At 32.1% G+C, this 21,055-nt stretch overlaps 1 protein-coding gene across 11 annotated transcripts; it reads right to left on the bottom strand.

Moving 5' to 3' along the window:
* Positions 1 to 30: 30 nt before the first annotated feature.
* On the bottom strand, positions 31 to 21,016 carry LOC128191870 (transient receptor potential cation channel subfamily V member 5-like). Of its 11 annotated transcripts, none has more exons than XM_052864209.1 (19): positions 20,513 to 21,006; positions 18,856 to 18,873; positions 17,983 to 18,156; positions 17,417 to 17,606; positions 16,943 to 17,096; positions 13,988 to 14,008; positions 12,025 to 12,039; positions 10,837 to 10,860; positions 9,765 to 9,866; positions 8,998 to 9,147; positions 8,553 to 8,635; positions 8,089 to 8,287; positions 7,672 to 7,779; positions 6,934 to 7,085; positions 6,575 to 6,684; positions 3,578 to 3,741; positions 2,346 to 2,462; positions 1,933 to 2,058; positions 31 to 1,475 (listed from the first exon to the last, which is right to left on the bottom strand). In XM_052864209.1, the coding sequence occupies exons 1-19, from the start codon at positions 20,883 to 20,885 to the stop codon at positions 1,320 to 1,322; spliced, it is 2,436 nt and encodes an 811-aa protein (XP_052720169.1). In that variant the 5' UTR covers positions 20,886 to 21,006; the 3' UTR covers positions 31 to 1,319. The 11 variants fall into 11 exon arrangements, 10 of the variants coding, with proteins under 10 accessions (XP_052720169.1, XP_052720170.1, XP_052720172.1 ...); XM_052864210.1 differs by lacking the exon at positions 3,578 to 3,741 and adding an exon at positions 6,042 to 6,187 and having other exon boundaries at positions 20,513 to 21,003; XM_052864212.1 differs by lacking the exon at positions 13,988 to 14,008.
* Positions 21,017 to 21,055: the final 39 nt, after the last annotated feature.

The following is a 21,055-nucleotide window of genomic DNA, read 5'->3' as shown; positions in this document are numbered from 1 at the left end:
CATTGATATAAATACAATAAATAAAAAAAATAATATTTGATCTCTTTATTGGGGAAACATAATGACAACATACCTTGCTTGGTTTAAAATCAAAACCAATATTGGGTGTTAAAAAGTGCAATTTATACAAGTCTATACAGATGAATATAATTATATCATTAACAACATTTTAAAAAATATATATATTTCAATAAAAATAAAAACAAACAACAGGATTTCACATGAAGTTTCTAAGCATTGTAATATCATACTAGCAAATTAATTAAAACAAAAATGTTGTGCTTCATAATTCATAAACATTACTGTATCACTTTGATTGAAAAAATAATCTTCAATATTCTTTGTAAATATACAGGTATTGTTCCATATAATTTTTAAAATACAAATGTACTTTGAAATTATTTGTTCATGCTAGAGTTCATTTTAAAAATATTAAAGTTATCTAACAGTGTTTAAACAGAGACCACCAATGACTTTAAGCTTAATCTAATTGCACAGAGAATATTTCTGGAGGAAAGAATATGTTTACTGTATAACAAAATGGAAAGTTTCATTTTAGTAGCTTTCAGCATATTAGCTTACTCCCAGATGTTTTATTCTGATGGAAAAAAAAATATTTCGACTAGTTTCGATCTTTACAAATTATTGTACTTTCAAGACTTTTGATCAGTCCAGGGCCTTGACCTTATCTTGTACACAGAATTTTCAGCAGATAGAGTGTATTGAAATGCATGTATGACTAAATAAATATATACCGGTACATAAATGCTATGAAATATAAATAATATAAAATATAAATTTATACAAAGAATAAGTAAAACAGAACATTTTTAACAAATGGACGGATCAAAGTTTACCAAAGGTGTAAAATAAAACTGTGTTAGGTTTAATTAAAACAGTAAAATATTTGTTTGGCAGTCGTAAGGTTTTTTACAGCATGTAAAGGTATATATGCATAAATATTTAATAACAAACACAGAAACTTACACTTATTAAGTTATTTTTAAAAGAATTCTAATTCATTTGATTAGAGTTTCAAATTGACTAGAAAAAAGACATTAGATTCACAAAGAATTTTAGATCTTCGGGAACAAAAAGTTTCAGTAATATTACACTTTAAATCACAATACAACAGTGGAGTACTAGTATGTAAAACAAAAGGTAAAAACATAAAACATTTCTTAAGCTTTTGAATAACTAATATACCAGTGCATACAGAAATGTCCTTAAGCTTTTTATACAAGTACCCTTTACACCTTTGGGGTTGGCAGGAGTTGTCCCCCTTTGTAATGGGGACCCCGTAGATCTGGGATTTGACTTTACATGTTGACGTGGCCCTCCTCGGCCTCTCGCGTGTCAATGACCATCGGTGTGGACATTTTACGGAACACTTGTTTCTTTTTCTCCGCGGCTGCCTTCCTCTGCTTCTGGTAGATCTCCTCCTTCTGTCGGGCCATCTCTTCTTGCTCCTTTTGCTGTAAATATATATATTAACAGACTTTTGATGAAAAAAAAAGATATTTCAATGATGTTCAGTTTTAAAAAGAAAAATTCATGATAGAAGCAATTGATTGAATTTCATTTAATTACATGTATCACAGATATACTGTTAAATAACATCGGTAATTCTATTAGACTATTAGTGTAGAATTGCATTTCATGGGAGATTATAAAATTCATATACATTTATACCTGATACATGTACCACCAAATTGTTAAGATCATGCAAAGATATTTGACAAACTGTATTTATACATGTACTTAGATATGATGATAAATCTTAGATACTTGTCCATCTATGAATTGACATTCCCATAAAACTATAAACTGCAATGAAAAACCCTTAAAAAGAGTCTTATAAGGCCTCCCCAAAACTGAATGATACTCATGTAAAAACATTGTCTCATGAACACAGGGTCACTGATTACGTACTGTTTGGTGCCACCGGACAACAAAGTTTCTGTCGCCGTCTGCGCTGGGGTGGGAGTACGTCAGTCGCTCCTCCTTCCTGATTTCTGTGCTCACGCTCTGTTCCACAACAAGCACTATTTTCGCCCACTGAAATTTATTGAAAAACATTCCTAATAGAAATTTATTTCAGTTAAAGTTTTTGATGAATACATAATTTAAGCACACATTATTCCTGTTAAAAATATTTGACTTCAAAAATATAACATTGCTTAATCTTTACACTTTATTCTAATGTTTGCTGTCCTCTCCCCCATAATAAATGTCATAATGATGTTCCTTTTTTTATAAACAAAAGACATATACATCAAATATTCTTGATATACAACATTAGTTTCACTCGTAGTAATTGAAATCAAAATTCCGTCGTTAAATACCTGTCTAAACCACTCCTTCTGAGTCTCGTTGACCAGCTGGTAAGTGTTACCCATCATGGCAATCAGCATGTTCACCAACAGTAAGGTCACCATGATCATGTATATCATGAAAATAATCTAAAACGTAGACACCAAAAAAATCTCATTTCAGTGGGGGTCCTTATATTAAGATCAGAAAACTTGAAAATTCAAAATGCATCATTTTTTCATCAGCACAGGCTGCATTTTATTTATTTACTATTAAGTATGGTAGACTTGAAATAAGAAATTTTAGATAATAGTCGTATATAGAGATCGGCAACACAGACGAGACAGATAGATATAAAATCTATAGATGTTATCTTATGCCATCATCCAATTACAGAATATATATGAAAGTATTTGACAGTAACACATTATCTTATGCCATCATCCAATTACAGAATATATATGAAAGTATTTGACAGTAAAACATTTTTTCAGTTAAAATTGGTCAAACAAGAGGAAAAATTAATCTCTAAGACTGTGCTTGTCCTAAATTCATTTTTTATTTTAGAATTAATTATTAAATATTCTGGAATATTAGTTCAATTAAAAAGTGATTCACAATGAAAATGGTTAAGAGGAGGACAAATTAATCATCTTGTGCAAAATCATTAGGGTAATTGGGTAGAAATAATTCAAATCAAACGTGATGGATATATAAAATACTTAAACAAAAGATATTCTGGTGCTCAAAAATTTAGTGAGAATTCATCAAAATTATTTTGAAATAAACCTTTCATATAAGTCAAACTCTAACTACTGAAATAAAAATTTGGCAATTAAGGCTATTAATATTTTTAAATAAAAATAAAAGAAATGCATGAAACTACTGGTACAATTTAATAGTATTTTTTTCCCAGCATAAAAACCCCCAAAAAGCAAAAATTGAAGAAATGTGTGCAAATATTACATGTTTATACTAGTCTAAAATGATTTTTATATTGCTTAAATTTGTGGCTATATAAAAAAAATAAATATGGGGGTACATCCAAAAAAAATATGCATATATGGGGGTACCTGTGTCTCAATTCTACAGTGGGGAAAACATAATTACATGTTCTACATAGATATTGATCGATGAAACATGCAAATTTACACGGGGAAAGCTACTATGCTGAAAGACATTGATGTATGAACATATACATGTCCCATTTTAACAAAAAATAAATCCCATCAAATATCACTGTGCCTCCAATAGCATCACTTACTTTGATGAAAGTTGGATATTCAGAGTAATCAAAAGTGCCGTAAATGTCCTCAAATTCTCCAACATTCATAGCAAACATTCCGACTATGGACTCAATGGGGCTAAGGAAAACACAGGGGTTTGACTCGGGGTCACAGGTACCATTAACAAACGCAATAAAAAAGGCTGAAATAAACACAAGCAGTTGAAGGAAAAAGAAAAAAAAAGATAACAAAAACAAGCAATTATGCTGAAATGATAAAAAATTATAATACACTTAAATCAAAATTAAAAATAAATGAATAAAAGTATACACTGAAAAGCTGAAACTAAAAATTGAATTTATAGAAGACCTGAAAAAAATTAAATAAAGCTCCAAACTTAAAAAAATTATTTATATTATAGTAATAATATATAGTAATAAAGAAAAAAAAAGTGGCTTCACTTTTTAAATATTTTAATGCACCAGCAGGCAGTAATTCGCTTATATTATAAGTTATTATCACTGCTATCGAAGATAAAATTCTGTGCAATAGAGTTTAATCGTCTCCTCAATAGATGCGTTCCTATTGCCTAATTAACAGAAACTGCAGTGTAGAGGGTCATTGAAATTGAATTAAAGCACAACACAGCAACTTGAAATCCAACAGGATATTAAAATTTTCTGCTTTTGACAAGATTTAGACAAATGCTCTGAGAAGATATTATCATGGTCTATTTTGTTTTTTTTCACAATTTCTGTAAACTACGAAAGCCCATTGAGCTCATTTTCGTAGGTAAAAAAAATATTTTTTTCGCGAATAAACGCCAAACTTACGCGAATAAGCGTGATTAAACGCGAAACTTTCGCAATTAAACGCGAAACTTAAATATAAATATTGTTATTTCATAGAAGAACCCCTATGAAGAATAGTTACTGAAAACAAATATATCAACTTAAATAAAACAAAATAATATTATATAAAGATGTAAGTGAATTAGATTTAACCTTATACAAATTAACATAAATTCAAACGTAGGAAATCTTTAAAATCTTAGTACTGTTTTCAAAAGAACATAATGCATCGCGCTTCTCACATTCTAATAGGCGCTGTATTATTGAAAATGAAGCAGCAACATATTTTAATTATAACAATTTTAATTCGAATTAAACGTTTAATTAAATATCATTTAAGAATTTAAAGAATATCATTGTTTAAAACGTTACACTATATGTTATATCACTGCGACATAACTTAACGTCTTATGTCTAGTTTAATATCAGAAAGGTCAAGCTGTGAATAGAAATTTTCAAGCCTTTGTTCAAATCTAGATGACGCAAATTCGTCCTCCAAATTTATCCTGTTCGAACACAGGTTCGGCGAACAACTGAAAATCGTACTATAATGCCCAAACTTATTTTTTACTTTGGACTTATAACATATAAAAATGTTATAAAGTTTAATCAGATTTATTAATACCTATATGCAAAAAAGATAATTTTGTCTTCATAAATCAACCTAACACGGATATTTGAATAATAATGAACAATGAGTATTTTATGATATAAACTTAAAATGTGTTTGTTTTCAATCGTTTTTCTTCATAAGGGTTCTGTATGAAATTAAAATATTTATATAATGGTTTCGCGTTTCTTTGCGAAAGTTACGCATTATATCGCAAAAGTTTCGCGTTTATTCGCGAAACTAACGCTTTATATCACAAAAGTTACACGTTATATCGCGAAAGTTTCGTGTTATATCGCGAAAGTTACGCGTTATATCACGTTTATTCGCGAAAGTAACGCGTTATATCGCAAAAATTATGCGTTTATTCGCGAAAGTTAGCGTTATATCGCGAAAGTTTCGCATTTATTCGCGAAAGGTACGCATTTATTCGCGAAATTAACGCGTTATATCTCGAAAGTTTTGCGTTTATTCGTGAAAAAAATATTTTTTTTACCTACGAAAATGAGCTCAATGGGTTTTCGTAGTAAACTAACTCCTTCAAGTACGAGAAAATGTTCATGAGGTTTTAAACAAATTATTTGTTGTGAATTTCTCTTGCGGCATAAATGCCACAAATTTGCAGTCCTCAAATTTCTTTCTGCATGCATGGTTGTTATTTCCCTATACAGAGCTACAAGAGATATGACTGCAGACCAAATGTATATCACAAAATAATGACTGTTATTAATAGCAGTTAATTCGCTCACAGTACATATTTTTCCCAATCAGATGACTTCCATGGAAATTACCAATATTTCTCTTGCGAAATGCAGAAAACATTAATTATTAAAATTTGGTAAGAAAAAAATGAAACAAAGGTTAAAATCAAATGCAAAAGAATAAGTATAAACATACATAAGAGGTGTCAAAGGTCAAATGTCCCCACACAGACTCAGTGACACAGAATGCTCTAGTACTAGTTAATTAACACTCAGGGTTAATGTTAAACAACAGAAATATCAGGGGAGACAACAACCATTACAGAGTAGCGTCCCCTACTTTGCTGAGAATGGGATGATTGGTCTGACTAAAAGACTCATAGTAGTCCCCGAATTCTCCCAGAGACATCATAAACATGCACATGACCGCTTCCACTGGGTTATTGAATGGACTCCCAGGTACATTTAAGAATATTATGTACATGGCTGAAACAAAATTTGTCATATTATTTATTGGTTTAATCTTTCAGTTTGTATAAACTTGGTATTATTATTATCATAATAAATTTAAAAGCCACGTGCACAATTTAAAATTTACTTTATTTAATCTTAGTAATTTTTTGTAATTGAAAAAAAAAAAATTAGGAAATGACCAATATATTTTAAATTTCAAAGCATTTTTAAAATTATTTTTTTCTATTATTCGGCCTTGCAATCATGATTAGACATTAAACATGTTAATTTAAAGCCAACCAAACTGAAACTCCCATCAATCCCGTAAGCCTAAATTGAAATTTTAAGAAGGAAAAAACACCATATACATGTACATATACCCATACAGATACAATAATTTTCAGGACTGGACTATTTTACCTTGAGAGAAGCCAATGATGAAGACCAAGTAGATGATGATCCACCTCAGCAAGTCTCCAGCGATCATGTTGTAGATCATCACAACAAAAGGTCCTACTATCTTGAAGCCCCTGAAATTACAAAATAAGATATTTATTTCTAAGAAATGGGCTCAAGTAAATTTATAAAATTTGGGTAAAAACCACTTCCAGATTCTAGCTCAAAAACATGGGAGTTCTAAAAAGACTTGTTTCATTACTGATGAGATAGCATAATTTTTTTTCTACATCATACTGCTTGTAAATCATCAAATTCTGACATTTTCCAGGTACCATCCTCAAAGTAAGTTATTCATAGATAGCTTAGCTAAGGTACTTTACCTGCAGAAGAACAGAAAATATGGCGCTGTGAACAAAATGGCGAACACTGCGATGATGTCCTCGTATTCGTGTTGACAGAGAGCCCGGCCTGGTAACATCAGCACTACCAGGACATCAGACAGCAGGAACATGGCCTTGGCTGGGGCTCCTTTCTACAAAACAGGATAACATTCTGCTAAACTACCATGTCTTCTGAATTACTGCAAACTTTAAACTGCACTCTATATACATTCTTGATTTTTAGCAATATACTTGACACTCTTTCTTACTATACAGTTTCACTACTGAAGCAAACATCCATAGTTTACTGTTAGCATAATTACATATATGATACTAAAAGAAGTACTGTGGAATCATTAAATTTCGTGGGGGCCAATTTTCGTGGATTGCTTAAATTTGACAGGTTCGTGGGGACGTAATTTCATGTATTTTCTTAAACCTACAAAGGATATATGAGTTTATTACCCTGATTTATTAATTGGTTGAGGATGTTAATTCGTGGATGCGAGGTACCCACGAATTCAACGAAAATTGAGCCACCACGAAATCTAATGATTCCACAGTATATGCCAAATGACAATTTTTTATTCATTATGTATTTGTTAAATTTGGTAAACAGTTTCTACATTTTAAGATTAGGCATTGGGGAATAAACTAAGTTCACTGTAAACATGAATTCATAATGAAGAGTTTTGCTGTAAACATATTTCACTTTATTTCTGTGAGACTGTATCTTACCAGAGTGATGAAGAAGACTCTGAACCCCTGATGGTAGATCTCCTTCATGGCTATAAAGATGTACCACACCGCTCCAATTAAAACCATTATCTCCAGTGCAAATCTCACCTGTATCACAAAAATTGCAGATATAAAGGCCATGATTGTGTTTCAAACCTGAACATTCATTTTCCTTCTATTAGGATTACAAAAATCGATTTATAAAAAAATTTGCATTTAGTTTTGGACTAAACTTTACAGCTTAAAAAAATTAATCGCAATACAGCTTGGTAAGGTTGATTTTGTACAGCTAGGTAAGGTTGAACATATTGCTAAAGTTGACGCTTCACTGCTTGGTAGTGTTGATCATACTGCTAGAGTTGACACTACACAGCTTGGTAGGGTTGATAGAGTGAAACTTGTTGTGGTTTGTTATACCTTGTCCTCGGTCCGACAGGCTTTGATGAGGTAGCAGGCGTCGTTCTCCGTGGTGACCTGACTGGACTGGCTGGTAGTGGAGTTAACGCTACTGCTGCTCGCGGTCGTTGTCGGACACAGGTCTACCCCGGGCCGCAGGATAAAAGCAACCATGAAGATGATGAAGTAGGCAAAGAAGATGGCAAACTTTTTGTAGAACCTGAAATTTTTGCATATTTATAGATGCGTTCATATTGAAATTTAGAAATTTTTTTAAATGAATTTTACTGTACTCAAACTTTAAACTAAAACATGTCGTTTTAATGGTATGAAACAAGTACCTATGTATCAACCTTTTGCATTTTTCAAGTGTTTCATATGGCAGTTACACATTAGGGAAATTTAGAGAGATTTGCAAGCAGTTAGCGATAACTATTAATATTTGATTAAAAAACGTAAGAAATTGTGCTCGTAGTTTTACACACCTGTGGCCTACAAAGGTTTTCCATTTGTCCTTCAGAAGTTCCACAATCAGTCCATCCATCATATCCAAATGCCCATCCTCTGCCTACAAAAATAAAATAATTCTTGTTCAACCTAACAACCTAGCTGCTTTTCATGAAAATAACAGTACTAACCGTACATGTACATGAAGTTTCTGGTTAATTGCTCCACTTTTCTCTCCTCTTAACACTTGACAGATTAAGTACATGTATTAAAAAAATTACAGAAACTTTGGTTGAAATTTTTATTAAATGGGCAGTTTTAGATCATGCATTGTCAGCTGACAAAATACTTTGCAAACAATGCATTTTGGTAGAAAGATACAGATAACATCAATCCAGATTTTTTTGAGTGCTAAATCTGTCATGGCATTGTGAAGAGAGGAGCAGATAAGACCCAATAAATTGACTTGGGAAGATGACCTACCCCATACACGACCAAATTCAATACAGAGTTCCTGTTAATTTCTCCTGTCTCTGAAATGGTGTCAATGTCTTTCAGAGGATATCCGGCACAAGTCACATTCCCAAATATCCAAACTACTTGTCGGATCTTCTCCAAAATGTATTCATACATCTACAAAATTAATGTTGTATAACAATAACAACATATAATTACAATAACTTTGGCAGTATACCTGCAGGTACACATTATTAATGGTTGATCTAGAGCTAATAACTCTACGCATTTAAAGAAGACTTGATATTTTTCGTAATGAATTTTAAAAAATTGAAAATCTACCTATACTAATAAAGCCATTTTTATTGTATGGGTTGATTTTCAAATCTTTATCTTTGAAAAATTCAGCTATCACTTATAAACTGGCTCTTATCATGAGGGTTAAATAACAGAAAAGGGCATCATAAAGGTACTGTAACATTGCAAAGTAGCAAATTACCAAAAGAATGCTACTTCAAAGCCCACTGAGGGCTTTTTATTTCTTACTGTCTTTGAACCATGCAATTAATCTACAGCAGCTAGATCAGTCCATCCAACTGCATGCAAATAGTTACCGGCCTCCAGGGGAGTCGATGACTCTTGCTCCATTACATATAGTAACATGGAAGCCCTATGAGCCTGGGTATTCCAGACAATTAATCATGCATATACCTGTAGCAACATACCAGGAGCATCACAGCTACATGTATTAACAAGCTATTAGCAACCATTGCCTGTAGAGGCTTGCTCAGTACCTCTTTTCTTGTGAGCTTGGCCGCCAGCGTCAGTGGAGTTAAGCCCTGCCGATTCTTGATGTCCAACCTAGCTCCAAGCTCTACCAGGAGGTTAAACATCTCCTAATAAAATACAGGAAATAATATTACCATGGCAACAAACATGTAAGATACTGCTTCATGAATTGATGCTTCATAAACTAGCTAGTATGGTACTGCATGCTGACATGCTTTGCCTTGTCGAACCACACCTAATGCTACAGTGTCACAGGCCATGCATTAAATTTTTGAGCCTGTTAAAACTATTAAATATCAATATAACTGTTTTGATATCAGTGCATTGAAAAGTTCAATAATAGTATTCACATTAATTAAAATCTATACATGTAGTTGGTTCCTTTGATATAGCAGACAATTAGAGATATAACTGAACATGTACAGTACATCATCAACTAATGTACAAGAATAAATTTAAATGGTAGATAGGCATGGGGTTTCCTGAACACTGCATGTACTGTATATCTGGTAATTTTCGCAATGATCTAATTTTCACTTTTTTTTGTGATCACTTTTACATCGCAAACATATGAATATGCAAAAATTATATTCTGTGTTATATTCTATGGGAACCTTTTTGTATTGCAAAAATTACTAAAGCAAATAAAAAATGATACACTCGTGCATTTTCTAGATTTTCTCAAATTTTATGACACGCAAAAAAACCCCCTGATATACTGTATATTGTGCAGGTACAGATGAATTGGGAGCTTTGGGTAAACGCTGGGTTCTGGCTGAAATACTACATTCACATCAAACAAATATGTGTACAAAGATACATAAATCTACAGGAACCATGACAATAAAATAATAAAAATAAATCACAAAACATGCCTAGAAAATACATGCTATACATGTGACAGAAGAAAGATGACAACAATGTAGTACAATGATTCAAAGAACTGGACTTGTTTCTTCTGTTTTTCCTTACTTGAAATAAAAAAATTATGGTCATCTAACGGAGAAAAATCTATCAGAATTCAAATTTATCATTATAACTACTGCTTTTCACAATATACACTATATAATACATTACCTGTGGGGGTCTCTCTAGTTCAAGCTATTTCAAAAGGACATAGATTATAAACGAAGTTTATATTCAGATAGTATTTCCTTTAGTACTCAACTGACAGTACAGAATTTTGATCTGTAAGCAGTTTTATTATGAGCTAGATTAATTGATTTATTTCAATTAATTGTTATAGACACTGCAGGCTCCTGGGTCATCAAACTTAGACAAGCTCCATTTGGATCTTTTTCGTAAGGGATACTAGCATTCAGTGAAAAAATTCTGACTTCAAAGTGAGTATAAAGTTTTGTTTCCAGAGTCTCATCACATGTTTTGTAATTCTATCCTTTTCCCCTCTCCCATGCAGTCATGCAGATCATCATGCAACACATGCATTAAGCCATTGTAAGCTAATAATTTTATGTCCATTCAATTTATTTTCATTAATTCTATATATCGGTAATGATTTTTACCAACAATTATACACAGAGAACATGTAAACACTATATATCGATCAAGCTTCTTAATTCTCCTATTTTGCAAGAAAACCGATTGTGATTCAAAGCTTTATAGAAACTGTAAAGGCTGATATCTACACAATACAGTTCTGGCTGAAACCATCAGCAATCTGAGAAAAATTACGGACTGCATGAAATAATCATGAAGATGTCAGACTCAAATTCCCATATAAGATGACTCTGCTATTTCTTTTATCTGCACATTAACAACAGTTAAGTAAATTTCACTTACTCTTTACAATCAATTAGATAATTTGTTAATTGAAAGATGTAAATATAAACAATAAAATGCTTTCTTTCATGATTCTTGAAGTTAGCGTAATGTTGCATATACGTATTGTCGCAACTTTCCGCATGAATCGCCAAAGAAAGCATTTTATTGTTAAATAATAGGGCACAATATTGCATCATTTCAAAAGCATACATACATGATAAATATGAGCACAAACACATGTATTTTTAGCACATACACAGCAATGGGACGTTCAAAATAGGACAACATGACACAATTATTTAACTAATGGTTCTAACCAGTTTAATCAACATTATGCAATATGAACACACACAGAGGTAAATATATATTATGTATATATTTAATAAATTTCATGGAACTTGGTATGGGCATTACATGGGACAATACAATATATGATACAGAGAGCAATGAAGACAAAAGATAAGCAGAAAAAGTTATACAAACCTGTTTAGAAGCGTACTGAAGCGTGAGCATGGAAGAAAAAAACAGAGTTTTTAGTTATTAAACAAGCTCATCTTGAGAGATATCAGTCAGAAAGTACAGCTACATATTACATATGAAGGAAGAGCATAATTAGAATTTTTAAGTTCCAAGCTACAAATAAATATATATTTTATGAATTATTGAAATTAAAAGTTAAGAAGCTCGAGAATTCATAATTTTTTTTCAATCTAAATCATTTATTTTGATAAAGTTTTTAATTCTTAAATACATGTCACTAAATCTGTATAATTGGATTCTGATGTCTTTTAAAAGCACACAATGCTCACCAATGAAAATGCACTTACATGTATCATAATAATCATTACAATAATTATAGACTGAAAAATATGCTATTTAATTCAAATATACCGGTAATGAAATTATTCTTCATGGGGAAGCATCTTGATAGCATGGTAAATAAGATTTGTCAAACCTTTCACTTTCAGAGATGTTTTCAATTATGTTTTATTGATGTATTTAAATCATAACTTTACATGTATTTTTAAAATCATTATCTGCAGTAATGAGACTATATAAACTAGATATTTTCTACTTTAAACATAGGAGTTTGGTGAGATAAACCATAATAGATAATGCAACATTTACTGAAATATTTAAAAGAATGCAGGAGATTTTTACTGTGTCAACATGACTTTTTCTGACCACAATGTACAGTATATGTTTTCAGGTTACAATTCTGATGTAAAATGTCTTCCACAGTAAAGAAAAATATTCAAAAATGAATGCCATATGTAACTTGGATAAGAAAGCTTTAGTTGGTAATGTTTGAAGATGATGATATAGGCCAACTATTCACCACCAAAGTTGTTTCAAATTAAGGTTATTTCAAGGTCACTGATCAAGGTCAGACTTCAAGGTCACTGATTAAGGTAAAATTTGATAATTAACTCAATTCTTAATTTAAAAAGAAAGTTTGGAGAAAAAAGTCAACAGACAAACTTTGATCAGCACGCAATCAACCTTTTAGCTCAAAATAATTTCACACCCAACAATAAAAGGTGAAAACACTTAAGATTAAACTTGAAAAAGAGAGAGAAAATGAAATCTTTGTTAATATTAGAGATACATGATTCACTGTGAAAATCAAGAAACTTTTTGAATTGAATCATTTCCAATAAATCCTTTGGAAAAGAGGGATGCAATACATTCTAAATATATTCTCAGTAGCTTTTATATGGGAAAATTCATTGTACAACAACAGGTATATGCATGACTATTTGATTTTTCCCGTAAAAGCTACAGGTTTGCAGCTCTAGCTTTGTACTTATGAAGTTTTGCAGAGCTATCTGCTTTCTTTTTGATTCAAATCAATTGTTTCATTGCTTTTCACATTTGAGAAAAAGACTAAACAAAAGAGTAGCTATTATACTTTAGGTGCACGCAAAAAATTAATCATATTTTAAAGTAATAAAAATTAGATGGGGTGAAAGAAAAAATTAGGATTGAGTACATGCCACATATAACTTAAAACTTTAGTTAGTATAATGATGGAATGGATTAACTATCAAGTATTGATAAAATGACATTTTATGATAAAAAGGGCGAAATATTATTGATTTTCTATTGAAGATGTAGTTTTAATGCAAGAAAAGAGGCAACGATTCTTTACATAATTAATAAAAAAAATATAATTAAAATGCTACAATGGGTGTAATGGTTTATTAAAAAGAACTCAAAGAAATTTAACAGCTATTCTTCATGGTTAATGTTTTAATTAAATCATGTTAGCAAATTCTGTGTTGCAAAAATTTTGCAAAAGGTGGTTTTGGGCATTGGTCTTTTAAAGGTGATTTATTTTTTTAAAATAGGGAACAAGATTTAATTTAAACATCTAGTTATACATGTAAACTAAAAAATTGTTAATATTTCAAAATGTGCATAATACGCATAAAAGAAACCAAACCTGTCCTTCATATTCACTCTCCTGAACATAAATACAAAGTCAGGTATACATATGTATTTATAATTGTAAATTGTGAAAATTTTTAACTTGAATAGGATGCATTCAGGCTAACAAAAATTGCATTATATGGTGTATACTACAAATAACATTAACAATATATGCTATGTAAAAGGGTTAGCTAATATCTGTATATAACAGCACAACATTAAAACAGAATCTATCCAGTGATTCTAATCACCTTTGTCACGCATAACACAGGCTTTAAATTGTAACATCTAATAATTTTCATAAACTACATGTATATATAAATAATCATTATTAATTTTTTAAATTCTCATTTTGAGAATATTATACAGTTAACTACCAGTAATAAATCAGTTGAATTTCATCACAATCAATTGCTTGAAGTGATCTATAAAAATACTACATACAAATAAATACATCAAAATTACCATAATCAATTCTAAAATTGATTTAAAAAATCCACTAAAAAATAAAGTCAAAAAGAAACTTGCAATAAAAGAATGATGAGATCTACCATCATGTGTCCAGTACAGACATTAACCGTTACCATGGTTACAGTGTCACATGATCAATAGCCACAGGGCGAAAAACCATCTTTAAGCAAGTCCTTAAAGGTGGCTTAAAGGTGACTTAAAGGAGCTTAAAGGCTATTCAACCTTTAAGCTGCCTTTAAGTCACCTTTAAGCAAGTGCTTATAGGTCCTTAATGTCCAAACTTCTTTAAGCCACCTTTAAGCCACCTTTAAGCCATCTTTAAGCATCTTTAAGTGGCATTTACGCTCTCTTTACACTGTCTTTAAGTGGCCTTTAAGTCAATATTGATCAAGCTGAACAATAAAAACATATATTAAATGCAAAAGCTCTTTTATAGAGAAGGGAGGGGGTCATCCGAGTGATAATATAATTTCCAAGGAAGGGGGGGGGTGTTCCAGGCGGTTTTAATCGTCCCTCCATTAAACACAGATCGCTATCATCAGCACCGCTCCGATGGACACAGATTGCCGTTATAAAATTCTTTATAATTTTTGGGGGGTTTCAAAATTATTGTAGGGATGAGCGCAGTCTCTGTATCTTAATATGTGCATAAAACTAATTAAAGTATGTTTGTTTCCTATTATAAATTAATCGGTGAAAAAATATCTCTCTCTCTCTCTCTCTCTCTCTCTCTCTCTCTCTGTGTTCCTCCAGTTATTAAACAAAATAAAGATAATGAACCAAAAATGCATGATTTAATTTGATAATCGGTTTAAGGTTTGTATTTTTTTTTTCAATTTTCATTATTTCTAATTCTAGATCTGCTAGATACATGTTAAAGATGAAAAGACTCTCAACTGCCTATGTTATATCGGGCAGGATATTACTGCTTTGTTTGTCTAGACATAGTTTTGTTCGTTTGTGTATATCTAATTAGAGTCTATTGTTTGTCCAACTTAAGAAAACCCCTGGAACTAACACAGAATATACAAGATATACACAACAGTTGTGTCGTGTGCCCAGGTGCATGTTTGTGTATATCTAATTAAAGTCTATTGTTTGTCCAACTTAAGAAAACCCCTGGAACTAACACAGAATATACAAGATATACACAACAGGTGTGTCGTGTGCCCAGGTGCACGTCAGGGTTTCTAAAGGCGTTGAATTTTAGTATGTACAAGTATACGATAAGTCTAGTGAATAAAAGTTAATTTACATTTGTAATTCATTTTCAAAGTATTATATCCTAGCTCTGGGTTTCAAAGATGTTACGTCTACAAATCAACGATACATGTATGTAAGAGTAAAATCTTGAGGCTAATTAATTAATGTACCGGTGGTCATAAATAGGGGTTGATTATTTAAATATATGTATAAGGGTAAATATGTCAAATATACCCGGCCTGGCACATCATACAATTGTATATACAAGTCATTTGCAATTGCCACATGCAGTAAATACGTCACCGGTAATTGGTAATTTTGTTTGTAATAGAATTGATAGTTTAAAAATCATGTACATACAATTACATGTAAATATTTAAACATATTGGAACGGCGCCGCGATCATGAAAACCGGGAAATTGCGGGAAATTGAACAAATACCCTAATAGTATCAATGCATTTCATAAAAGAAATGATTTCATTTTCTTTCTTACATTTTTATAGCTATAACTTAGATGAACGTATATCTACTCAGTTTAAATTTATTAACTAAGAAAGCCTACTATAGTGAACCTAACGGTTTCCATTTAGGTATAATATATTTCTGTTCACTGAAGACCAAGTTCCGTATTTCATTCTAAATACATGCATGCATGTAATTTATAAATTAGATATAATTGATTGTTACAAACTGAATGGTTTGTCCAAATCTTTTCAAGTAAACACATTCAATACAGTGTTTCAATATCCACTGATATATACGATATAAAAACGCTCATATATATGTAAGTTGCCGTGGCGCAGAGGAAGTGAGGTGATGCTAGTAAACTAAGGGTCCCGGGTTCAATTCTCACCATGACCGGGTTCTTTTTGGTGTTTTTTTTCTTCATTTTTCTTTCTAGAACAAAAACCGTTTTAATACCTTTTTTTTCATAAAGTTAATACATTTTGTTGGAAATTAAGCACAATATTGAAATAATTTTTTTTTAATGGCTTAAAGGTGGCTTAAAGGTAGCTTAAAGGTGGCTTAAAGGTGGCTTAAAGAAGTTTGGACATTAAGGACCTATAAGTTGTCCTTAAAGGTGGCTTAAAGGTGGCTTAAAGATAGTCTTTAAGCTGCCTTTAAGCCATCTTTACGCTTTCTTTAAGCCATCTTTAAGCAACACATATAGCTTAAAGGTAGCTTAAAGGTGGCTTAAAGATCGTCTTTAAGCTACCTTTAAGCATCTTTAAGCTATCTTTAAGGAGAACTTAAAGATGGTCATTCATCCTGTGAGCTATTTCCTATACTGACCTTTCTATCATGTATCACAAGCATGTGCATGACAGTGTTGCCATTGCTATCTTGGTAGTTTGGGTTAGCTCCCTTGGCCACCAGCAGTCGAACACACTCCTCCTGACCCAGACAAGCCGCGAAGGACAAAGGGTACTCGCCGAAGTAAACATGTCTGTGAAAGGTCAGAATGACAGTATTTTTCACATCAAAATTCCAAATTTTGATAGTTTTAATGCAGTTTAACATGTCGAATATTGAGGCTGCAGATGACAAAAGTTTACATATTTTTCCGAGGATTTTTAGACTTAATTCATTGTGTTAGATGCTCAATCTCCCTTTGCGATGAAATTCTCTCATCATATAATCAATGTTGCTTTCAACTTCAAGTGAAACTGATCCAGGAGGATAAAATGTTACTTCTGTCACAATTTTTTTTCTTTCTTGAGAGAGACAGAGAAAATGTAGGGTATAATTTTTCCTATTTAAACTCACCCCTCATAATTTGTTTTTTCAGTCACATCAACCCATTCATGATCGTAGGTATCCATACGAGAGCTCTTCTGATCATCTGGGCAAAAGAAATTTCCACATGCTCTCTCGTGTACATCAGCCCCATTGTCCAGGAGAAACTTGACCATTGCTGGATCTTCATTCACAATGGCTATGTGCAAAATGCTCTCCCCTGTGTAAAAAATAAAACAACCCCAATGTAATGATCATAATTTGAACACATAATCAATTGAATTAATTGTTTTAAAAAAGTGTCATATTTAAGATAGACCTGTATTTAGAAAGTATTCTTCAACAAACTTAAGGTTATGTATCTAAATAATCAGCATAGATCTTCTCATTTACCGGTATATACTGTCTATAGGGAAATATTTGCCCCCGTTTTATTTTTGCCCATTTTGCCATTGTTGTCAGTGGGCAAATTTTAGACCAGGCGAATTTCAATGTCTCAAATTATGATAACTCTCTTTAAACATAACTGTCTGGGCAAATTCAAGCACTATAAGTCATTGATTTGTTTGTAAAACTAGACTGTGAAAGTTTTTTACCAAAATATTCATCAGCTAGGTAGATGTCGTTGATCATCTTTGGGTAGGCCTGGATTAACCGCTTGGCCAGATCAGCATGGATGGCGGTGGCATTTAGAAGGCACAGATGTAGAATAGTCTCCCCCACTGACCCAGTCTGGTGGATGTCCCAGCAGCATTCACGGAATTTGCGATCTGTTCATATCAATTTTTTTTTAAAATGTACCAAGTTCAAAATATACATCACTGGATTCAGAAAGATGTACTTATCCCAGCAGAAAAGTTAGTACATGTACATATAATATAAATGGGCTGTAAAATGGGTGCTTGAAAACAGACAGTGTGTAGATAGTTTAAGTCAGTGACTCACACGATATTGGACCAACTGCCATATAGCTATCATAAAAATGACAAGGATGAACCCCCTACCCCCTAAAAAATTCCCATCTCACTCGAACAGAATATCAAACTGTAACACTGTTAATTATTAATCACACAATGTGTATATACTTGGTCCTAATGCTCCTTACATTTTCAATTATTACACATAATTATAAATAAATTTAGCAAAGAATCTTTGTTTTAATTTTGATTACAACATCTCTACAATTCAAATAATAGAATACTGATTTCATGTCCGGAAATAACACTTAATATACTCAGATTTGTATAATACATGCAATTAACACAACAACAATTTTCGGATCGATCAAAATTTATAAATATATATGTTAATTTACAGTTTGTGATGTTACAAAAATTTTGCACAAAAAGCCATCATACCAATGCAACAAGAATCAACATGTGGAAAACATATATATGAGAGTCACAAGACAAGGGGGTAATTATATGACAGTACACGGACTGAAGCCCAAACATAATCCACAGGCTTACCTGGCATATTCATTTCATCTGAAATTCAAAATCTCAGTCATTAAAGTACAAGTTCTAAGAACTACAGTAGATCAATATCTGTTTTCTGACATTTTGGTCATAATTGAATCTTTAATTGATTCTATTGATAATATTAGTTTTGATATTTTCAAAAATCCCCATTTTAAATTTTATACAGTGCGACATTTGTAGAATATGGTTGACCAGCATTAAATTCTCTCTCTCTCTCTCCTGACCAAAATTACACATGTAAAATAACATCAAAACTATTAAATGACAAACAATATATAGTCAAATAATATATTTATAGATGTTTTATTTTATACATCTCTCTCTCTCTCTCTCTCTCTCTCTCTCTCTCTCTTTTATTCATGTTACATAACATTTAAAATTAATGACAGTTTATTTTTAACTAATCAAAACATTTATTTAACTTTTTATTAAAAATCAGAGAGAGAAAAATGTAGTTCAGTTATCTCTGTAAAATAATTCAGGCTATTATATATAGGCCTATATATTATACAATTATTTAATGCTTGAGCAGTCAATAGACCAGAATATTTTTCCCGAGGTGCAGGGAACAGCTCAGTATGATCTATTGCCCGAGGCCAACGGCCGAGGGCAATAGATCATACTGAGCTGTTCCCTGTACCAAGGGAAAAAATTCTGGTCTATTGACTGTTCAAGCATTAAATAATTGTTTTATTACCTAATTCCTTTTTTAGTTTTCGGGGTTTACAATTTGCATATTGCAGATGGTTTTCGTGCCATTATGTAATATACTAAGATTTTTTTTTCATCTTTAACATGCACAAAACCTGTTGCATGCATTACAACATCTCAATTTAATATTAGTTTACACAAAGAAGGGGGAGTCTTCAACCCATTAGATTTTAAATAGTCTTTTACCTTATATGAGGCTTTAAAACTGTTGATTATTTGATACTCTATTTTGATAATATTGAATTTGGTTTCACCAAGTACTAAAAACAGCGTCTATGTAAAGGAATATTCATTCCCTGAGAACTATCGAAAGAATGTAACATTAACATAACCGCGTTCTGAAATACGTTGCCGGTCCAATAGATCGCAGTCTATTGACCGGCGGTCTAATAGATCGCAGTCTATTGACCGGCAGTTCAAAATAGACGCAAATATTTAATTTGTAATAAAACAACAAAATCCCTTTGATTAGGTAATAAAATCATATAGTGGTATTGTGAAAATAATTATAGATAAAAAAAATTAAAGGCGTCTGCAATTCTAATTGAGATATTCTACCTTCATAATCATGTTATTTCTGAAATAATATACGCAGATAAACATGAATATTTCGTCCGATACTTCATGTCTGCAAATTCAATTTTTTAGAGTTATCGCCCCTGTTTCATATTGGCTGCATATATCGCGAGCTTCATTGAAATCCGGTACAAAAAAGTCAACATGAAGATTTTGTTCAGAAGATGATGGACGATTCAAAAGATGTGTGATGACTGCAACTGTGAATTCCACAAATTGTAACTATACATTACTAAAGTCATCCAAGAAACTTCGATCGTTTGTAATATAAAATTTATATCGACAGATTTAATACACAAAATACGTCACATACGGCCTTATTATTTCAAATAGCCTAGCGATTAATTGATTTTCTCACCTGGTTTGTTCTGGAGGTAATTGCCTTCGCTATCCTGAAACTTCAAATCCAATAGTGCTTGTTCGTGTGTCTTCTTTTGTTTATCTTTTGATGCAGACTTAATCGCACTCGAACGAGTTTTGTTTCTTAGCTCTATTATTTCACTTATGGGAACTTTCTTTCCACGTCCACCGTCATATAAAAATGTCCTTACTTTTTCTTGAATAGTGTCATCTATCTCTTTAAAATTTTTGGTCCAGCGGGCTCTTTTCATCATCTCAACCAATTCGCCGCCTCCTTTCAAATCTACCATTTTGTAAACATCGGCGGCACCGCCCGACCCCTCACCCTGGCGCTTTACGTCATCCCCTACGGTACTGATCTTGTTCCCCATCGTTTCGTCTAACGGTACCTGTTAATTATCCCACCGATGCGCTAATTTAGCACCTGTAATTTATACCCGCCATATTGTTTACCTGAGATTCGGCTCTGGCATGCGTAGGACGGCACTTCCGTGCAATTATGTTTGGCCTTTTGAAGTTGCCGCCACGGTACAGGTAAATA

The sequence above is a fragment of the Crassostrea angulata genome, chromosome 7 (assembly GCF_025612915.1).
Source record: "Crassostrea angulata isolate pt1a10 chromosome 7, ASM2561291v2, whole genome shotgun sequence".
Taxonomy (NCBI): Eukaryota; Metazoa; Mollusca; class Bivalvia; order Ostreida; family Ostreidae; genus Magallana; species Magallana angulata.
The sequence above is the reverse complement of the archived record's forward strand: the minus strand, read 5'-3'. Positions and strand labels throughout refer to the sequence as shown.

Bases quoted from the DNA above. Each gene is read 5' to 3' on its own strand.
- LOC128191870 (XM_052864209.1), bottom strand. From the start codon at position 20,885: ATGGGGAACAAGATCAGTACCGTAGGGGATGACGTAAAGCGCCAGGGT. The intron at 14,009-16,942 runs GTCAGTATAGGA...ATTTATGTTCAG, and splicing joins TTGTGATACATGATAGAAAG to GAGAGTGAATATGAAGGACA. The intron at 7,086-7,671 runs GTAAGATACAGT...CCTGTTTTGTAG, and splicing joins GAGTCTTCTTCATCACTCTG to AAAGGAGCCCCAGCCAAGGC.